Below are 18,553 nucleotides of genomic sequence, written 5' to 3'. Positions count from 1 at the left end.
ATTACTTCACAATGTAATGCTTATTATGCAAGCCACATGAAAGGATGCAAGGAAGCGACGTTAGGTGTTTATATATATATATATAATTACAAATATGGCATTAAAGTGTTGTGCAATATTGCTGACTTAATGTTCTGTTCAACATTTCCTAGGGATTACTGGGATTAATTACAATATTAATATCACAATATTTGAGCAGCACCAATGGGAAAAAACAATTTTTCTTTCTTTGTTTCACATTTAAAGTTAATAAAATATGACACAGCATTTGACAGGTTATGGTGGCTTTTAATCTGATTAAAGTTTTGCTCAGCATAAACAAATGATGTCTCATGATTTCTAAACAGTTCGTAAACAAAATTAACATTTCAGGACCCAATCGTTTTCCTTCCTTAATCATACAAAGGAAAGTCGATTAATAAACTACCAATGATAATTTCAAGGCTTAAATGTCTTTAAAGACTGAATCGGAATGTTAATGTCCTTACTCTACTCTCAGATCTCCTTTTATGGCTTTATAGAGCTGAAGCAAAGCGTCAGCCCATAACTCCCTCTGGTGGCCCGGAGTGGTCTGTGCAAGTCGTTGTGCTGTGTACACCATTGTGAGTATTGTACGCTCAAAGTCTTCCCTATTTAGGCGACCGTGGCGCTGTTCCAGATGGTAGCAGAGGCGACGGATGTCTGACAGCGTCCTTGGAAGAATGTCCTCACACACCACCTCCAGGGGCTGTAGCCTCCGCAGAGAAGCTAGCTCTTTGTCAGTTACACGAAGCACGCCTTTCTCTTCTTCCACATACAGGCCTGACATCAACACCTGGCAGACACAAGGTAAAAATGTTCCACACCCACCCAGTAAGACTTTGAATCCCCATTTTCTTCCTTTGTTGAACAAGTAAAATTCAGCCTACCGATAAACCCAAAACCTATCTCTATTGATAAAACAATATATTGTACAAATCTCCAGAAATATTTTTGCAGCCTGCACACTGGTGAGTTTTGTCAAATCCACACACCCTGGATGAGCAGAACCAAAGGTGTCTGAGCTTCTCAGATTCTCTCTGTTTGTAACATTTCGGTCTAGTGCTATCCTGAAAAGCACAGTTGTATGGTGAGATTTCATTTTTATCTTGGTACAGTCAATATTGTACCCAATACTTCTCAAAACCTATGTGGGTAAAGAGTCAGATATCTATTTTTACTGATGAGCCTGTTGCAAGGTATACAGGATCAAAGTAAAATCTATTGTATAGAAAGGCAACTGAGATGGGTCAAATAACCGCTATTAAATAAAACGGTACTGAATGAAGTCCACCTCATAGAGCAGGTTGGCATCCTCAATGGACGTCTGAATTGAGGGGTTAAGCAAAGCTGGTGTCCCTCTCTTCACTCTGAAGGCAGATGGGTACAGTGCTGAAGAAGAGAGCATCATAAGTCATCACGCGCTAAGGATGGAAAGAGTCATGGGTCACATGTTCTCTCTTCTATTCTAGCCGCGATATACCTTAAAAGCAGAACATTTAAAACATCTGCTGGGAGAGGCTCCCTGGAGGGCCTGACTGCTGCTGAATGCCAAGGTCCAGACTCTAGAGATGGGCCTCATCTGTTCACAGGTCACGGCCTGTCTCAGAAGCTTCCAACGCAGAGCCGTCAAAGTGAGCAGGCATCTGTGTAGCAGGCTTGGAACACTGTGCTTGCTCCTCGTCAAGCAGGGACTAACCCGACGCATCTCCCAGCTCTACATCATAGCACTTACAGGTATACCAGTTGCACAGCATGCACATCTCACCGGAGAAATAAATATTAATCAGCCAGTCTCAGTAACACAAAGGTGAATGCTATAATGTCCTTACCTAGTTTGCATTGCAAATATTGCTGTGCTTTAGTAGCGTTGCACCAGCCAGAGAGGCAAAGCAGTTAGACTTGGACAGCCTTCTGAAATGTACCAGCTATTTATGCTTGCTTTGCTCACTCTCACAGTTATCGTCTCAGCACAGAATAATGTTTTGCTCACTTTAATGTCAGCCCAATGAGTGTCATGCAGAACTCGTGTTTCACCACCCACACTCATGTTTCAAAGTAATTCTTCCCTTTGTTCCAGACTTTGTGTGGAAATAAGGTTATATATATATATATATATATATATATATATATATATATATATATATATATATATATATATATATGGGTGGGCATAGATAAAATGTTTTAATCCAGATTACTCTCTCTGAAATCTTGAAATTAATCTAGATTAAAATGGCTCATTCAGAATATGTGTGCTACCCAAGTAATGACTAAAAGTCAGTCTTTGAGATAGGGTTTGTAACCATGCTTATGGGCCGGCAGCTAGTGCCAATCCACTGAGTGAAGAGATTGGTCAACTTGTCTGATAGAGCTGCGCTGACCTTGTCTGGGTTGCACTCAGAGTAGTTTGGCGGTGACTCTTTCCCTGGGCTGCATCAGTGCTTGACCCAGCATCAGCAGCATTAGCAAACGGGTGCTTTGCGTTTAAATGGTACTTCAGACCGGTAGAACTCCTACAATAAACGAATTCCGCGTTGCATAAGGTGCAAACAACTTTAGTCTTGTCAATGTCACCATTAGGAAGCTTCCTAGAAATGAATTTTCCATGAAGCAAACCTGGTGGCTTCGGTGGCTGCATCCATGTAAGCACATGTGCGATTTGTTGTGGTAGCCTTTGTAATTCACAGGATTGAAAACTCATTCTCGCCCCCTATTGTGCAATTTGGTTAGGAATACACCCGATCTAAACTATCAAGGTGAAAGTCATCATAGTTTGCTTACCTATTTTGACCCAGCTCCTAACTCAACTTTAAGAATAGATTAATGGGGATATTTTTTATATCACCCAATAAGAGTATCACATTATCAAACGCCGTTAACACCAATAACAGCCCACCACTAAAATTAGCAATCCAGGTAAAATTAGTGGAATCCAGGAAGCCTGAGCAAAATCCTGGTGAGGACTTTTAATCGCGGCACCTGGAATTGACAGCACTAATATATATATATATACACACACACACACACACACACACACACACACACACACACACACACACACACACACACACACACACACACACACACACACAAATGGAATGTCATTTGTATGCTTCTTGAGTTCAAGCTAATTCCCTCAAATGTACATTAGAACATCACCGGTAGAGCTCCAAAGTAGTTTTGGTTCAATAAGATTATATTTGTCACACTTTGTTATATTCTCAGGTTGAAAAACTATTGTTTGTTGTATCTTGCCTATAAGAAGTTTGATTCTTATAGTGAATGAGTTGTCATTTTGTTCCAAAATTCCATTAAGTTTAATGCCTTACAAGGGAACGGGTGACTGATCATGGCTCGTTGCCAACTGTCATGTCTGGTCCAGCTCATTAAAAAATATTTGAAGTTAGTTCCAATGCAAGTATGTGGATGTGGATAGTAACACTAGAGTATGACAGTTCTAGTGCCCCAGAGAGAAATTAATATAAAACAGTGTTCCCTCTCTGCTCACTAATGAGGGACAGTAATGATTTGTCAGGGTAAATATACAGAAGTCCACTGACACACAATTTATATTATGGCTCCAGCCACTAGTGCTCAGGAAACAGTTTGGCTGCTGCTTAGGGTGCAGCAGAATGAATGGCATTCATAAACCATGAACACTGAATCTCAAAGCCAAAGCTTTTCTTTCAAATTAGAATGAAGAAAAGCAAAGAAGAAGAAGGTGAATTTGCAGGTTTCTGCTCTTCAAATTAAAATAAAGGATATCACAATGAGGATCTAAGGATCTCCAAAGTCTCCATCCAAACTATATGCATCGAGGTCGTTATCTTTATTTCTCATTTTAAAAATGCTGATACTTTTTGAGAGTTAAATAGAATTGTCTGTGAGTTGTATGTGACCCTTCCTAAGTTCCATAAACAAACAGGAATGGAAGGTCAGTTTAGCTCAGATTCTGTTGAAGTGTCTTTGGGACACTCAGTACTTCTGGGGTAATGGTGCTTTGGAATCTAAAGAAGCAGCAATATGTGCAGCTTTTATGAGCCTGGACCTGCTCACAGCAGAACAGCTGAAGACTCCGTCATGTGCACTTTTTTCATCTCGGAATATTCTGAATCTCTCTGAACACATGCAGAACCCCAGTTTGGTAATATTTATCAGTTCCAAAACATTTTTAAGGAAATATGTAGACCAGCCGGCTAAAGATGAATGATTCATGTGGTTAAATAATGTTAGTTCAGTTATGGTCAAGTTTTCTGTACTAGTCTGAGTCCAGTCTCATTTGTATATTAAGTTATGTTGTTGTATTGCCATCTTACCTTTTCTCCAGTGCAGTGCAGCAGATATGGTGAGATTGCAGGCAATCAAAGACAAAATCGTGAGGGTTGCAGTGGTTTCCATACTCTCTTTTGTCTCTTGGGCTTCTGTGCACCTCTCTAAGTTAGCATGTATCACTGAGGCCTGTGTGCAGACATTCAAAACATAAAAAACAGTTCCTGCACATCATTCACACACACACACACACACACACACACACACACACACACACACACACACACACACACACACACACACACACACACACACACACACACACACACACACACACACACGTACGTACGTACATGTACCCTGGCCCACATTCCCTACTCCCATCCCTCTCCTCCTCCTGGTCTTTTCCTCCTCCTCTTCCTCTCCAGCACAAATTCCCTCCCTCTCTTTCTATTCCTGACTGAGACAGTAATGTTGTTTGGGAGCAGACTGAAGGTGACGTTCATCTGGAAGTCATCACAACCTTGAGACAGTCTGCTTGCTTCTCTGTCTCCCTGGTGCCTGACTTTCTGCCTTCTTACCACTCCCACCTGGCTGCTACTGACAGACTCATCACCTCAGTTAATTGCAGCCTGTCCTTTCACCCTAGTCTTACACTCATTATTTTGATGAAAAGCAGTGAAGCCTTTATTGATTTGGTAAGTTTGAATCTAAATGATTACTGTGAGTAATTTAGGTCACATTGGCAGCAACTGTGATGCTGCCCCAACAAAATATAGTCAGTGCAGGTGCTGGTGTTCTGACGACTTTTCAGAAAGGAGACCAGACATGCTTCAGCGTGCCAGCTAGGTCCGTGCTATTTCCCACAGATCTAATGAACAAACACAAGTTACATAACCGTTAGCCACTGTGTTTGCGGAAAACCAGCCGAGTTGAGCCTCTTGGGCACACTGTTCACTATGAGCAGATTCTGCTTCAGGAATTTAGAGCTATTTCCGCTGGCTTAGTCACTGATGTTTTTCAGAAGGAACTTAAGAATTCGGGAGTGACAAAGGAAAAGAAACCCAGAATCAGCTGCAGCAATAGCTGCAAGTAGCCGGCACAGAAAAACATCACCTTGTTCCAAACTCAACATGTTTACAACCTGCTTCTTTATATATCCTTCACATAGTATAACATATTGGTAAAGTCACAAATATTGTTCTGACTCAAGGATGCTGACAAATACTGTGAGCATATGGAAATTGGTGAACAGATTTAATTCGAATATCCATTGGTAAACTTACAAGAACATAATTGGCCTCCAGTGCCAAATTTTTCATTAGATGACTTCAGACGTCCACCCCTTCGTCATGCTGCTTTCAGCCCTCCAGTCTTTCGCCTCTAACGTTCTGCCATTTGTGTTCAGTCACACCAGATGTTGTGGAAAAGCTCTCCAGGAAGCCATATGGGCTGTGAGTGGCACTGCCCTTGAAGTTCTCCACACAACTGCGGACGAGCGCAGATCAGTGTCTGAAGCACACTGAGTGTGAGAGCACTTCTCTCTATGATCACAGCCCTCAGCACACACATCCGCTGTTTATGAAAGGATGAGTGGGAGACTGAGGGCCTGGCCAGGCGTGCTGCCCATTGCGTGGGACTGCGCAACACGGATTAAATTGGCAGTTAAACATGTGACTGACTCACCTGATACCATCTGTCTCCACATTCTGTTGAGTTACTGTTAGCAACGGGCTGTAGAGGCCAAACTGTGTTCAGGTGGTCATGTGATATGTACCAACATGCAGTGAAATCTGTGTTGAACGCCATGGAAACATGCTTCTTTTCCTTCCTGTGACCTGCAGATTTAGTTATTTTAGTTTTGCCAACAGGTGGCACTGTACCACCACAGTTCTCTCTTCTGCTAACCCAGCTCTGTTTGCACTGAATTCATTTTTTGAGCTCTCTAACAAATACAGGAAAACTCTCTAATGAAACTATGCAAAGCACTTTTCATGTTGTCTGGATTTAAACCCAGGTGGGCACCCTTGTAAAGCCCCTCCATGTAATTGCCTGTGTAAACCTCAGATATGTAAATCGTCTTAGATTGCTGGCTTTGTGTGTCTGAATAGCCCTAATTGCTACATCGTGATGCTGCATATCAAAGCAATGCTTCATGTGCTTTAAAAGCATATGAAAGACAGAGGCGTGGGGATCAGCTTCTATCCTTCTAACTCTACCTGCACAGGGGCGTCTATCTTTGACCCTGAGGTCATAGTCTGCATCTTGCCTTCTTTTGCTGATCCCCAAAGCCATAGAGGTGACACAGTGAGAAGTTCCTTTGCTGTGGTTTCAGTCTCGGCTCAGGCAGGATGGAAGATTTCTTGCCACACACATACACACACAGGCAGTGCTGAGGAAGCAGAATATTTAGCCTCAAGGTGTCTGAGAACGCAGAGTCATTCACCACTAAGGACACTTTTTGTTAGGAAACACACACTTTACCTGCGTCTTTTAGATCATATTTTACGTCTGTGATTAACGATGATTTGAATGAAGAATATGTGGAGATAGCTGCATCCCAAAGGTTAATCCTATGAGAAAGCACAGGTGAAATGATGACTTGCTTATACGCAAATTAATTAATTGAGTCAAATGCACACCACCCTGACTCTGATACTAAAAATATTCATTAAAGTCATGTAGATTTTAAAAGAATGTAATGCACAAGCCTGTCTGTAGTGTTTACCTTTTTAAAAGCTTGGAAATATACATTTCAGAAATGATCATGGAAGGGCATGCATTAACCTGCTTTCAGCCAGAATTTTTTTTAACCATTGAATTTAATGGGTTTTGGAGGAGTAGAAAGGTGGAGTTTACTCATATGTACAGTTATAGGGGCTTTTTCTCCCAGAAGTGCTTGTCAGTCAGTCACTCGTGTCACTTAGTGAATAGAAGTTTGATCAGTGTGCGTGTGAGTGAGAGCGAGAGGGACAGAGGGAGAGAGAGAGAGAGAGAGAGAGAGAGAGAGAGAGAGAGAGAGAGAGAGAGAGAGAGAGAGAGAGAGAGAGAGAGAGAGAATGTTGTGTGGTTAGTGAGTATGAATTTCATCAGTCTAGTGGGAAACACTACAATTTAATTATTGATCTCAACACAGCAGAATTAATGAAAAACCTGTGACTATCCTAGTATAAATACTATAAATACTCTTTCCTCCCCTAATCACTCTTTCACAATTACCATCATCCAAACATGTAAGCTACTGTAGGTGAGTTTAGTCAGCTTTAGCGCTCTGTGCATAAAACCATTCTCCTAGAACCATTTGCTTTAAAATTCATAAATGCAATCACAATTGTTTTTTTTCACAATTATGTGCCAAAGAGCACTCATTGATGAAGGCCTCATCTCATGTGTGAATTACACGAAACCTGGCCTTATGTTTTAAATTGTAGGTTATTAATCTTAGTAACAGGCTTGATTCTACCATACTACAAAGGAGAGTATTGCTCCTGCCCTACCACTGAAAACAAAGGCATGGGGGGGGGGTTTACATGTTCCCCACATCCACTGTTCTTCCTATGCCAATTATGTAAGTTAGTTAGTTAGTTAGTGCTTGAGATGTAAACCAGTGGTGCATAGCTGATCGTAGACACACACTGTTCCATATATTACAATTCACAAAACCCCACGCTGAATAAACTATTGCCTTTCGATTAATTACTCATTCCAGTCAACATAACACTGAGTCAGACATTAGCTAAAGTCATTTTTGAGCACAGTAATGTCTGTCTCTGTTGGGATATCTTTCTGTCTCTTTCCCCTGATGTCTGAAAAATGTGTTTACCTTAGATGTGCTGGCTCATGATCCCTCGTGCTGTTTTTCATTCATTAGCTCCATTAGACATTTCATTACTGCATGGATCGAAAAGCATCTCACATCAGGACCCTCATTCACTACAAAAGCACTCTAGTAACTCACATACTCACGGACAAATACAGTACTTTTACTGGCTTGCTTGTGATAAAATTCACTTCTGTTGGCAACAGCAAGCTTATGTAGAGTCGAATGCATGACGCACATATTTTATTACATACGGAGTTCAGATTCTTTGAGATGGTCGGGTCACACATTTATTCCTCGAGACTTCCTTCTGTTTCACTTCTATGGTCTTTTTTGCCTAGGATGACCGCTGAACTGTGACCACACACCATACTCTCCAAGCTTATACTCTCCAAGCTTTCTGGTCTAATATTGCATCTTTTTTAAGACTGGTCCTTCGGGTCCTTCAGATGTTTGTCTTCTTGAGAGCTGCTGGCAATGAGGTGTGGTGAAGCTGACAATAAAGGATTTACCTTGCGATGTTTCACTAGACATACTAATACCATGCTGAGTCCATTCTAGCTAATGTGGTTTTAATCATGGCCTCAGTACTTTTACACTTAGTTGATTCCTATATGTAATTTTTCAGGAGTCATGACCTGGACCTGATAGAAGAGGGATAACAAGCAGGCAGGGTGGTAGACGGAGGTGTTGTGTATCCGAGTTTGATGAAGGCAAAGGCGTGTTTACGTCTGCTCTGAAGTTCAAGATCATGGTTGGAGACAATATACTGTAGAGATACTTAAATACTGAAACTGTAGTTAAATATGTTTGTTGAATGGAGAAGACAAATAAGGGAAATGAAAGAGGTTGGTTTCCACAGGAGGGGTGACCTTACATCTTACCAGACCTATTCTGGTACAAGATGTAGAACAACTGCACTGAAGGCCACTAGTGTTCTGTCATCAGTATATTATACATTAAGCCAGTGGTTCCCAAAGTGGGGGGCGCGCCCCCTAGGTGGGGCGCGGAGCTATTGCAGGGGGGGCGCGGAGCTTGGAAGTAAAACATGTGTCAATATGGGGGGGTGTGTGTAGGGGGGGCGCAAAAATATTCTCATCTACTAAAGGGGGGCACGGCAGAAAAAAGTTTGGAAACCACTGCATTAAGCAGTCATGTAGTAGAGAACTTGGTGGTAGGTTTCTTGATGTTAGTAATGACATTTGCATCATTGAAACTTCGGTAACACATTGGCAACACTCTATGAAGCCTGCATTTATAAGCAGTGTTGGGAACGTTACTTTAAAAAAGTAATTAGTTATAGTTACTCACTACTTGTTCAAAAAAGTAACTATTACTAGTTACTAACTAGTTTTACAATTACTAGTTACTAACTAATAACTAATAACAGGGGTACAACTGGCGGACCGCGGTCCGGATCCGGACCCGAACGCAGTCCTGTCCGGACCCAATCTCATTCCTGATTAACTGGATACGGACCAAAACAAAACCGGAGCATTTATTTCAGGGCTATTGAAAAAACACTCCGTCACGAGTGTTACGTTTGCCACCCCCGCTCAACAACTTACGTTCGCCACCCCCCACCCCCGCTCAACAACAAGCCTGCCTGGTTGACGCTTCGCGAGCGGCGCGAGGGTCCGCGCGGCGAAAATGACGTAATCGCTGTGGCTCCGCGTGTGCGCGAGTGCCTCGCGCGCTGTCCGTTCGCGAGGTCGTGCACCTCTCGAATTTTGTAACTTCGCGCCGCGCTTCAGCGCAATGAACAAAGTCACGTTTTCTGGGTTCATACACCTTTATAAGGTGGAATTCAAGCACTTGTACGTCACTTTCAAGGTCCATTTCAATATTTCCCAGCATGTTAAACATAATTAAGTTAAATATTTATACATATACTCGAAATAATAATTATTTAATGGTTGTTTATTTAAAAAACGCCCAATCTTCACGTCTTCACGTTCTCTCATGTTTCGTCCTGGAATTACAAGAGGCTCGTATTTGTTAACCTAATACAAGAGAACTATTCAGTCAGACAGATATTTGTTGTGAAATCAAGTAGTTACAATTTCAAGCATTTTAAAGTACTTTAACCTAAATTCCAGCACTTTTCAAACATGAAACATATAGCAACATTAAAATTGGTCAGGTAAATGTTCATTCCCCTGTTTTGAGGGGTGTTTCTACCACATATCGTTTCGGAGAACACTGCAGTGACGCTCGCGAAAGTATAAACTCCTCCACCGTTCGCGCACGACGGTTCAGTGCAGTGCGAACAAACCAGAGACAGGAATACCCCTGGCGCTGTGGGTACAAGGAAGTCTCGTCGCCGACCAAAGAAAGTGCAGTCTCTTTCTACTGGCTTTCGCGACGAGACTCCATCTGAGCGCTGTGTGTCTGCCCGGTTTTGCGAACACGACGGGGAAAAAACCCCTGTAGTGCAAGCAGCGGGCAGACGGTCTGAGCGCACAGACAAGTTTTCGCTTAACCCTCGGTTGACTCTCTCTGACCACCGCGAGCTCCCGGCGCCTCAAGGGAGGCGGAGCCACAGCAGAGAGAGCAACCGAGGAGCTTCTGTGTCTGTGTGTTTTGCCAGGCTCGACCCGGACCCGGTGGACGAGGATCTCCCTCTGCTGATCCCAGAAGCCGCTCCCCGAAAGCCCCCCAAGAATTTTTTGGGGGGACGCAGTAGCCACGCACCCCGGGAGTGGCTGGCTCGGACCTGGGATGACGTCGGTATGGTGGTTCCGCCCCCCGAGGACGTCAACCCGATGGTGGTTCCGCCCCCCGAGGACGTCAGCCCGATGGTGGTTCCGCCCCCCGAGGACGTCAGCCCGATGGTGGTTCCGCCCCCCGAGGACGTCAGCCCGATGGTGGTTCCGCCCCCCGAGGACGCCAGCCCGATGGTGGTTCCGCCCCCCGAGGACGCCAGCCCGATGGTGGTTCCGCCCCCCGAGGACGTCTCGCCCACGCCGGTTCCTGTCTCCGCGACCCAGGAGGGGTCGTCCTTGCCGGCTCCTGTCCCCGCTGCCCGCCAGCGGACCCCGCCTGTCCCCGCTGCCCGCAAGCAGACCCTGCCTGTTCCCGCTGCCTGTCTGCCGGCTCCTGTGCCCGCTGCCTGCCGCCCGGCCGCACCTGTCGCCCCAGAGACTGTGCTGCCCACGTGTGGGCTTGGACTCAGTGTGTTGTCTGCTCCGCCCTGTGTTCCTGCCTCTATGCCTGTGTCCCCCTTGCTCCCGTGTTCCATCCCTGGTTTTATTTTGGTCCCTGTCCCCGTGGTTATGTCTGTCAAGGTCTGTGTTCCTGTTCCCGTGTCTGTTTCCTGTGGTGTCGTCTCTGTCCCCGTCCCCATGTCTGTTCCCCAAGTCGTCACCCACCTTGTGCCTGTGCCCGTCTCTGTTGTTCATGCTGTCTTTGCCTCCGTGTTCTCCTCTGCCCTGTCCCCTGGCCCGACTCCCGTGTCTGTCCCCAGTCCTGTCCTGTCCAGTCCTCCTCCCGTGCCTCGCCCGGTCCCTGCCTGTGTGGCCATGCCCCGGCCCGGCTCCTGGCCCGTCTCTGGTCCCCCTGTCCCTGCTGTGCCCCGGTCTCCATGCCCTGCTTTCCCCCTGTCTGTTCCTCCGGTCTGTCCTGTGTCCGCTGTCCCTGTCCTGTCTGCCCTTGCGTGCCCCGGAGTGGCACGCTTTGAGGGGGGGTTCTGTCACGTAGGGCAACGCCCCCTCTCGTAGCTGTCACTCTGGGTTCCCTCATGCCTGTGTTCCCTGCTTGTTTATCCCGCCCAGCTCGTTTGTCTTCGTGATTCCTCGTTTGTTACCACGCCCCTGTATTATCGTTCACACCTGTTCCTCGTTTTCTGTCCCATGTATAAAAACCCCTGAGTCTCCCTTGTCCTTTGTCTGGTGTTTTGATATTTTGTATGTTGGACTGTTTGCTGTTTGATTATATACCTGGCCGTTGTGTGTTTTTGTTTTGTGATTCATAGTCTGTTCTCGTGTTCCCCTGTCATCGTTATGCCCGTGTTCGCCTGCTATTCGGATTGCCCTCCCGTTATCGACCCTGCCTGGCTCAGCGACGACGATTCTGGTATTCCCTTCAATAAATCTCGCTCTTCTCAGCGATTGTGTCCGTCTTCTCGCTCCGGGGCACGAGCCCCGTTACAAGTAAACTTAACAATACAACCTCTATTCTTAATTAAATAATTCAAATACCCAGTCTGGTAGACATTCCGGAACTTCAAGTATTTTCTTAAATAATGTTTATATCGCCACCTTGAAAATGCACATTTTTCTTCGGCTTGCTCCTGACTCGCCATTTCTGTCTCTTCTCTGTTTGTGTCGTGTGCTTCGGCGCGCGTGTAAAAACACTGGCTCTGATTGGCTACCATAACTCTGCCTTAGCCAATCGCTTATTGACTTGTTAAGTTAAACAGGTGTTACACAGAGAACTGTGACCTATCGAGGTCTGTTACTTCTCACTAGTCTGGGCAGCGGTCCGCTCGGATTACTGTTAGTATATCAATATATCGTAACGCACCGCTTTTAATGCCCAGTAACGTCAACGGCGTTGTAACGACAGGAAAAGTAATTAATTATATTATCCCGTTACTAACTAAATGACGCCGTTACCTAACGCCGTTATATTTAACGGCGTTATTCGCAACACTGTTTATAAGCTATAAATGTTATTATATCTGTTTGTAACTTCATAATAATGCTTTGTAAGCATACTAATAACCTCCAAAAATACCTCATAAGTGTGACGATGGGTGCGGCGTGAAGGACGAGACACAGAATCCCTCTATAGCAGCAAACGTCACTTTTAATTTCAACAAAGATTGCGCAATAGCGCACGGAGAACAATACACAGACACAGCAACGTGTAGACTTTAGACAACGACGAGCACAGGACACTGCGCGAGTGCACATTAAATAGACAAACCACATTAGCCCCACATGATTACAAGACGAGTCACAGGTGAGACAGATTATCACACAACATAGCCATCACCACGGATATCCACAGACGCAGACGATGCACGTGGACAACGTAAACACATGCCCAAAAGGGAGGGGCCGGGGTCCTCAACGTGACAATAAGGAACTTATAATGAACTGTAATGAATTATTTTGCAACTTATAAAGATATAGTAACACAAGCAAATTCATAATAATGTTACAAAAAGTTATAATCACATTTATAATGGCTTATAAATGCAGGCTTCACAGAAACAATTACTGAATCTTTAAATACCCTGAATTGCTTGTAAATGATGCTGGTAAATACGTGTCCATCCTGTTTTAGAAGTGCTCTAGATATATTGCCTTGTTTGTTTGATTTGTTCTTTTCAGGCTGTTCATAGCTATTAATGTCTCTAAAACATGGTGTCCGGTTGAGGTTAAAGAGGTGATCAGGCAATTCCTCCAGAATATTATGATCTAATATGAAATTCTGGCTGAGGATGGCTTAAAAGTGTTCAGACAGTTCTGAAAGTGTCAAGCGTTGACCTTTCAGTAGGGCGTGACCATTAACTGAGTTCAAAGATACAATAGTGCAGAGCTGTAAATGTTATCATGCTGAGCTGTGCAGGACTGCATCTCCCCCCATTGATCCAAACAGGACTGAATTTTCTCCTTTATTGTGCAGCATCTGCTGTTTTGCCATCACTGCTCCAGAATGATGTATGGCCCATTGCTCAAAACAAAAAAAGTCTTAAATATATTTTGATAGATATTTTGCAAATGGCTAATTTTCCTATACTTTTTCAACTAGGAGTCAACATAAAATGTTTATTATCACAGTACCAACAGTTGGGTCCTATAGGTGTTGTGGAGGTTGTAGTCTCATTTGAACCGTTGATAAAATTAAACAATTAGCACTTCTATTTTAGCTGGTGCCTGAGCACTATCTGATGGCTGATAAATCTCTGCTCTTGTGACAAGAGGAGTGAATGTTTGGACATGGACGCACTCTGAACCTCTCTGAGGTGGTGGAGTGATTTGATGGATTGCTGTCATAGAGTGGGTCACCTATCTGTATAGATAGGTGTTTACCAATCGTGTTAACCCATCAGGGAGAGGTGTGACCGTGGGAAAAATATGCTGGCATGTCACTACTGAAGCACAGTGAGAGACAGAGACAGAGAAAGCAAGAGAGACAGACAGACAAAAAGAGGGAGACAAAGAGGTAGGGATACAGACAGAGACAGAGAGTGATTGCGCTTACGTTCTCTTGGGTCTCACATAGACAAATGCGACAATGGACAGAGAAAGCTTATCTGTGTCTGACTACTTGTGTATTCCTGCTGTTCAAAGGATTAAGGACGCCATGACTGTTCTTTGACTTTAGGGTCTCATCTTCTGATGATAATACTGCATACCAACTGCTTTGCATGACGGATGTTGGCCAGAAGAATCTGGTTATGATTTTGAGTCACTCACAAACACCCTTTCTCCCCTTTTAGTGTATTTTCTTCTGAAAGTCTGGTCTCTGTTATTGTTCCCTGGAGTTACTGTTATTCATGGTCTGTGTCCGCAAGAGTTCTTATACTCATGTTGCCTGATTATTGGGAATTATTTTCAATCTCTTGTTTCAGTCACTAGAGGGGCGTTCTGATAAGTTCAGCATTCTACCCAGCACTGAAATGGAGAATGTTTAACTGGCCTTTGCCAGCACAGGGCTAGTAGCAAAATGCCTATAAAGAGCTGCTCAGCCACACAGGAGTTGAATGAAAACAGCTACCACTGTGTTCCAAATGCAAACGCTAATTTCCCTGTGCCATTGATGTATAGGACCTTGACTTCATCCCATCACCAAATGCTCTAACAGTGTCAGACTTTATTCTGATGAAAAAGATGTTATTATTTCCTTTGATGGTGAACAACATCACTGGTAGTGTGTGCGTCCCAGTAGCGCAACTTTGTTTTAAAGTTGAGTGAATGAAAATTAAGAGAATCAGGATATCCTATACCATTTTCCCCACAGTGGAAGACAAGTGTATTTTGGGGTCTGATGTGTGTTACTAATGCAGTGATGCAGTGGCAGAGTGATCTCTTCTAGCGCTCTGTCTTTGAAGACATCTATAAAGCACAGGGAGTGATGGCCTGCATGGCACATTCATGTAGGTCTGCATATATATATATATATATGTGTCCACACTCATTTCTGGGGACCACTGCTGGTCTGCTGTGTTGTTGTTATTGTTGGGTTTGATGAGGGAAAACAGAGTCACACATGGATTTAAAAACATTTAATTTAATGAAGGCACAACAACCTACATCTATTCTGTCCACTGACATGAAATAGTATACAGTAAGTTTAGGTCATTTATAGATCACGTTACTTTCTCAGGCTAAACTCTAAAATGAAGTGCACATGTGTTTCTGAAATCAAAAACTAAACGTCTAGGTCCAGCATTCCCACGCGGCTCCAGTTGCTTGGATTTCTGGTTTTCGATGCATTATTCATAATGCATTGCAAATCATTCTTAAAGGGAAGAGTCTATTTTGCTCTTACATGTTGCTTTCTTGGTAAAATATGCTAATTTATGTCATTTCAGAATATAATGATAATGATGAAGAAGGCAAATTGTACATCAGTATTTTCAAATGTTCATTTCCCATTGGCAGCATAAGCCGATCAATTGAAAGTAGGCCGAATTCATGCATTCCCTTCTCGGGAGCATACAAGGTATGCCGTTCACTCGTAGATGAATACAGTTTGCGTTTCTTTAGTTCCATATCGATCAAATGAATGCAAGACCCCACATTTCAGACAGCAGTACTGGAAATCACTGGATGACTGAGTAGAATTAAATGTTGCGGTACGACTTTCAGTCAAAAGGGCAAGTAATCCCCGTTTGTACTGGTCCTGTACTGATCAAAAGAATGAGCAGAGGATCATACGTTTCAGTCAACAATGAGAATATTTTATTTCCGTCATGTACATTAAATACATCATGTACATATTATGGTGTTACCTACATGAAACTAATGCAGGAAACAAATTGCTTATTCATGTCTGTATTGCTAAAATAAGACTTTGGCTAAAATAATTTGAGTTATGGGATCAACAAGTTATAAGAAGATGCTCTATACACCAGACCACCTATCAGGAAATGCATTGTCTCTTAATTCTGGTGTTATGGCCGTGAAGCACGTGGAGGAAACACAGACAGAGTATATATTACTACTAAAGTCATTCTGATCTCAGATCAGCTGATGTCCCCCTGTCACACCATTCTTCTCTTATTTACATTTAAAATCTTTGCACTTAAAAGCTGCATTCAGCTCATTATCAACACTAATACTAAATGTAGTTTGACTCGTCACCTAGGATACGGATATGTGCACTCGAATCTCATTTAGTGTGTCCCTCTCAGAAGCATCACCTTAACCACTGATACACTGCATCATGTTTTATTTAAGGAGGAATGACATCTCATTAAACTATAAATATAAACGGTGATAGTGACAGTGAAGTTCTACAGTATATGAACAGTTATGAGTTGGAAGACCTGATGTATTTATTTCCAGATAATCTGCAACGTGTGAAAGATGGTGCCACCATAAACGCATCCAGCTTGTAAATGTAACAAATGGAGCTGAAATACTGTAGCCTGCTGCTTATTTTTACTGATTTTTAGCAAGCTCTTTGATTGCTATTGTTGTTGTAAACTTTAAAATGGTTGGCATATCACTACACTGTTGTTTTCTTTTTCATCTTCTTGATTTTGCTTTTTTATAGTCTGAACATGCAGAACAGAAAACAGGGTTTTTTCACAGATGTAATTCCAGTGTAGACAGAATTAAGAGTGGTGGATTTCCTGGAACAGAGTCTGCAATAAGCAGCATCCCTTTGTAGCTTTCATTCTATTGTTCATAGCTCAGACCTCATTTTGGCTACATAAGCTTCATGAATGATTCGAGTGAATGTGTACCTTGCATGCTCCACATGGTCCTAAGCAGAGGTGTCAATTCCAGGTTCAGAAAGTAAAAGTCCTCACCAGGATTTTGCTCAGGCGTCCTGGATTGTGTTGATTCCAAGAATATTACCTGGATTGCACTAATTAGAAAATCTAGCAAGCTTGAGAAAAATCCTGGTGAGGACTTTAACTTTCTGAACCTGGAATTGACACCTCTGGTCCTAAGGGGGAGATGCATTTCGCAGCGAACTGACACAAACTCACGCTGCTTGTGAATGGAAGACTGCTAACTTAATTCATTTATTTAATGGGAATTTTGTAAATTACTGTAATCAACTGTGACACTGTAATTTACTATAGTGCTACTCAGATGCAGAGTCTCTGTAAGGCAAAGAAATTCAAGCAGATGCCTTTTAGCACATATTTTACCCCTAGCTATTGGTCACTGGTCAACTGGAAACAGATATAAATGACAGTATAAAATGGCCTTGATCTAAAAATATCTGGTTATAATTGTTGAACCAGCCCAGCAGATGCCCAAGGTTAACACTGAGTTATGTGAAAGTGTCTGATAGTGCACTACTAAAAACTGCTGTGTAATAAAGGTTCTGTCAATCTAATGGTTGATGGACCTCTGCTCCTGTGACAAGGAGAGTTAATGTTTTGACATGGCCGCACTCTGAACCTCTCTGAGGTGGTGGAGTGATTTGATTGCCGTCATAGAGTGGGTCACTTATCTGTACAGCTGGGGCTTTACCAATTGTGTTATCTCATCAGGGAGAACTGTGACCATGGGAACAATATGCTACCGAAGCAGACAGAGAGAGCAAGAGGTAGATAGGTAGATAGAGTGTGTGAGAGAGATAGCGACATAGAGAGACACTTGCCTTCTGATGATGCACAGTGAGACTTCTACGTCTGAGTACAGCCTCTTGCTAATTGCATTCCTGTTGTTCTGTATGTGATGTAGGAGAATGGGAGGCCTCTGGTTGTAAATGACTCCAGACCCCCCCCCCCCCCCCCCCCCCCCCCAACCCACCCACCCTCTCTCTGACAGCTTATTGGGTCACCATGTAGAATAAGCAAATGCAAAAACAGAAAAAGGCCACCAGTGGATTTTATAGATTTTACTTCTTCTTCTATAAAGAAGTCAGCACAAAATTGATTGGCATTCAAGGTGCACCATTATAAGCACATATATACAAACACGCATGGACATACACAACACAAATCTTTGTTCTCTGATATTCTGCCTCCTGCTCTGAGTCCAAACTTGCACACAGAGAGAGAGAGAGAGAGAGAGAGAGAGAGAGAGAGAGAGAGAGAGAGAAAGAAAAGAGAGAGACAGACTTAGGAGGTGGCTGGGAGAAATGTTTGACTCATACACTCAGGTTGCACAACACCTTCAAAAGCACTGGTGCAATCTCTTATGATTATAGGCTACTGTTCACTCACTCCATTCTAACATTTAAAGTCCACATTCCACTTGAAAATAATTGCACTGTCAGATTCAGTAGAGCCTGTTTTTAGCT

General features: G+C 43.2%; 1 protein-coding gene and 1 long non-coding RNA gene across 8 annotated transcripts in view; one reads left to right on the top strand and one right to left on the bottom strand.

The window, feature by feature from the left end:
• Nucleotides 1-267: 267 nt before the first annotated feature.
• On the bottom strand, nucleotides 268-6,113 carry fam180a (family with sequence similarity 180 member A). 4 transcript variants are annotated; one of them, XM_077006866.1, is made up of 4 exons: nucleotides 5,977-6,113; nucleotides 4,338-4,479; nucleotides 1,313-1,410; nucleotides 268-814 (listed from the first exon to the last, which is right to left on the bottom strand). In XM_077006866.1, the coding sequence occupies exons 1-4, from the start codon at nucleotides 6,097-6,099 to the stop codon at nucleotides 485-487; spliced, it is 693 nt and encodes a 230-aa protein (XP_076862981.1). In that variant the 5' UTR covers nucleotides 6,100-6,113; the 3' UTR covers nucleotides 268-484. The 4 variants fall into 4 exon arrangements, with proteins under 4 accessions (XP_076862981.1, XP_076862982.1, XP_076862983.1 ...); XM_077006867.1 differs by lacking the exon at nucleotides 5,977-6,113 and adding an exon at nucleotides 5,577-5,839; XM_077006868.1 differs by lacking the exon at nucleotides 5,977-6,113 and adding an exon at nucleotides 4,644-4,989.
• LOC143515002 (uncharacterized) overlaps nucleotides 690-18,553 on the top strand; it is a 35,710-nt gene continuing 17,846 nt past the window's right edge. For 2 of the 4 annotated variants that reach the window (XR_013131000.1, XR_013130999.1), the window contains exons 1-2: nucleotides 690-828; nucleotides 1,611-1,755. This is a non-coding gene — a long non-coding RNA (uncharacterized LOC143515002). Of the gene's footprint in view, nucleotides 829-1,610; nucleotides 1,756-3,149; nucleotides 3,841-18,553 lie in introns of those variants that run through there. The other 2 variants (XR_013131001.1, XR_013131002.1) reach the window with 2 other exon arrangements.

This window comes from Brachyhypopomus gauderio, chromosome 5, assembly GCF_052324685.1.
Source record: "Brachyhypopomus gauderio isolate BG-103 chromosome 5, BGAUD_0.2, whole genome shotgun sequence".
NCBI classification, from domain to species: domain Eukaryota; kingdom Metazoa; phylum Chordata; class Actinopteri; order Gymnotiformes; family Hypopomidae; genus Brachyhypopomus; species Brachyhypopomus gauderio.
This window is presented reverse-complemented; position numbering and strand designations above follow the sequence as displayed.

Coding starts and splice junctions, on each gene's coding strand:
- fam180a (XM_077006866.1), bottom strand. CDS start 6,099: ATGGCGTTCAACACAGATTTCACTGCATGTTGGTACATATCACATGAC. Junction 4,480..5,976: donor GTGGAGACAGATGGTATCAG/GTGAGTCAGTCA, acceptor GTCTGCACACAG/GCCTCAGTGATACATGCTAA. Junction 1,411..4,337: donor TGCACTGCACTGGAGAAAAG/GTAAGATGGCAA, acceptor TCTCTTCTTCAG/CACTGTACCCATCTGCCTTC.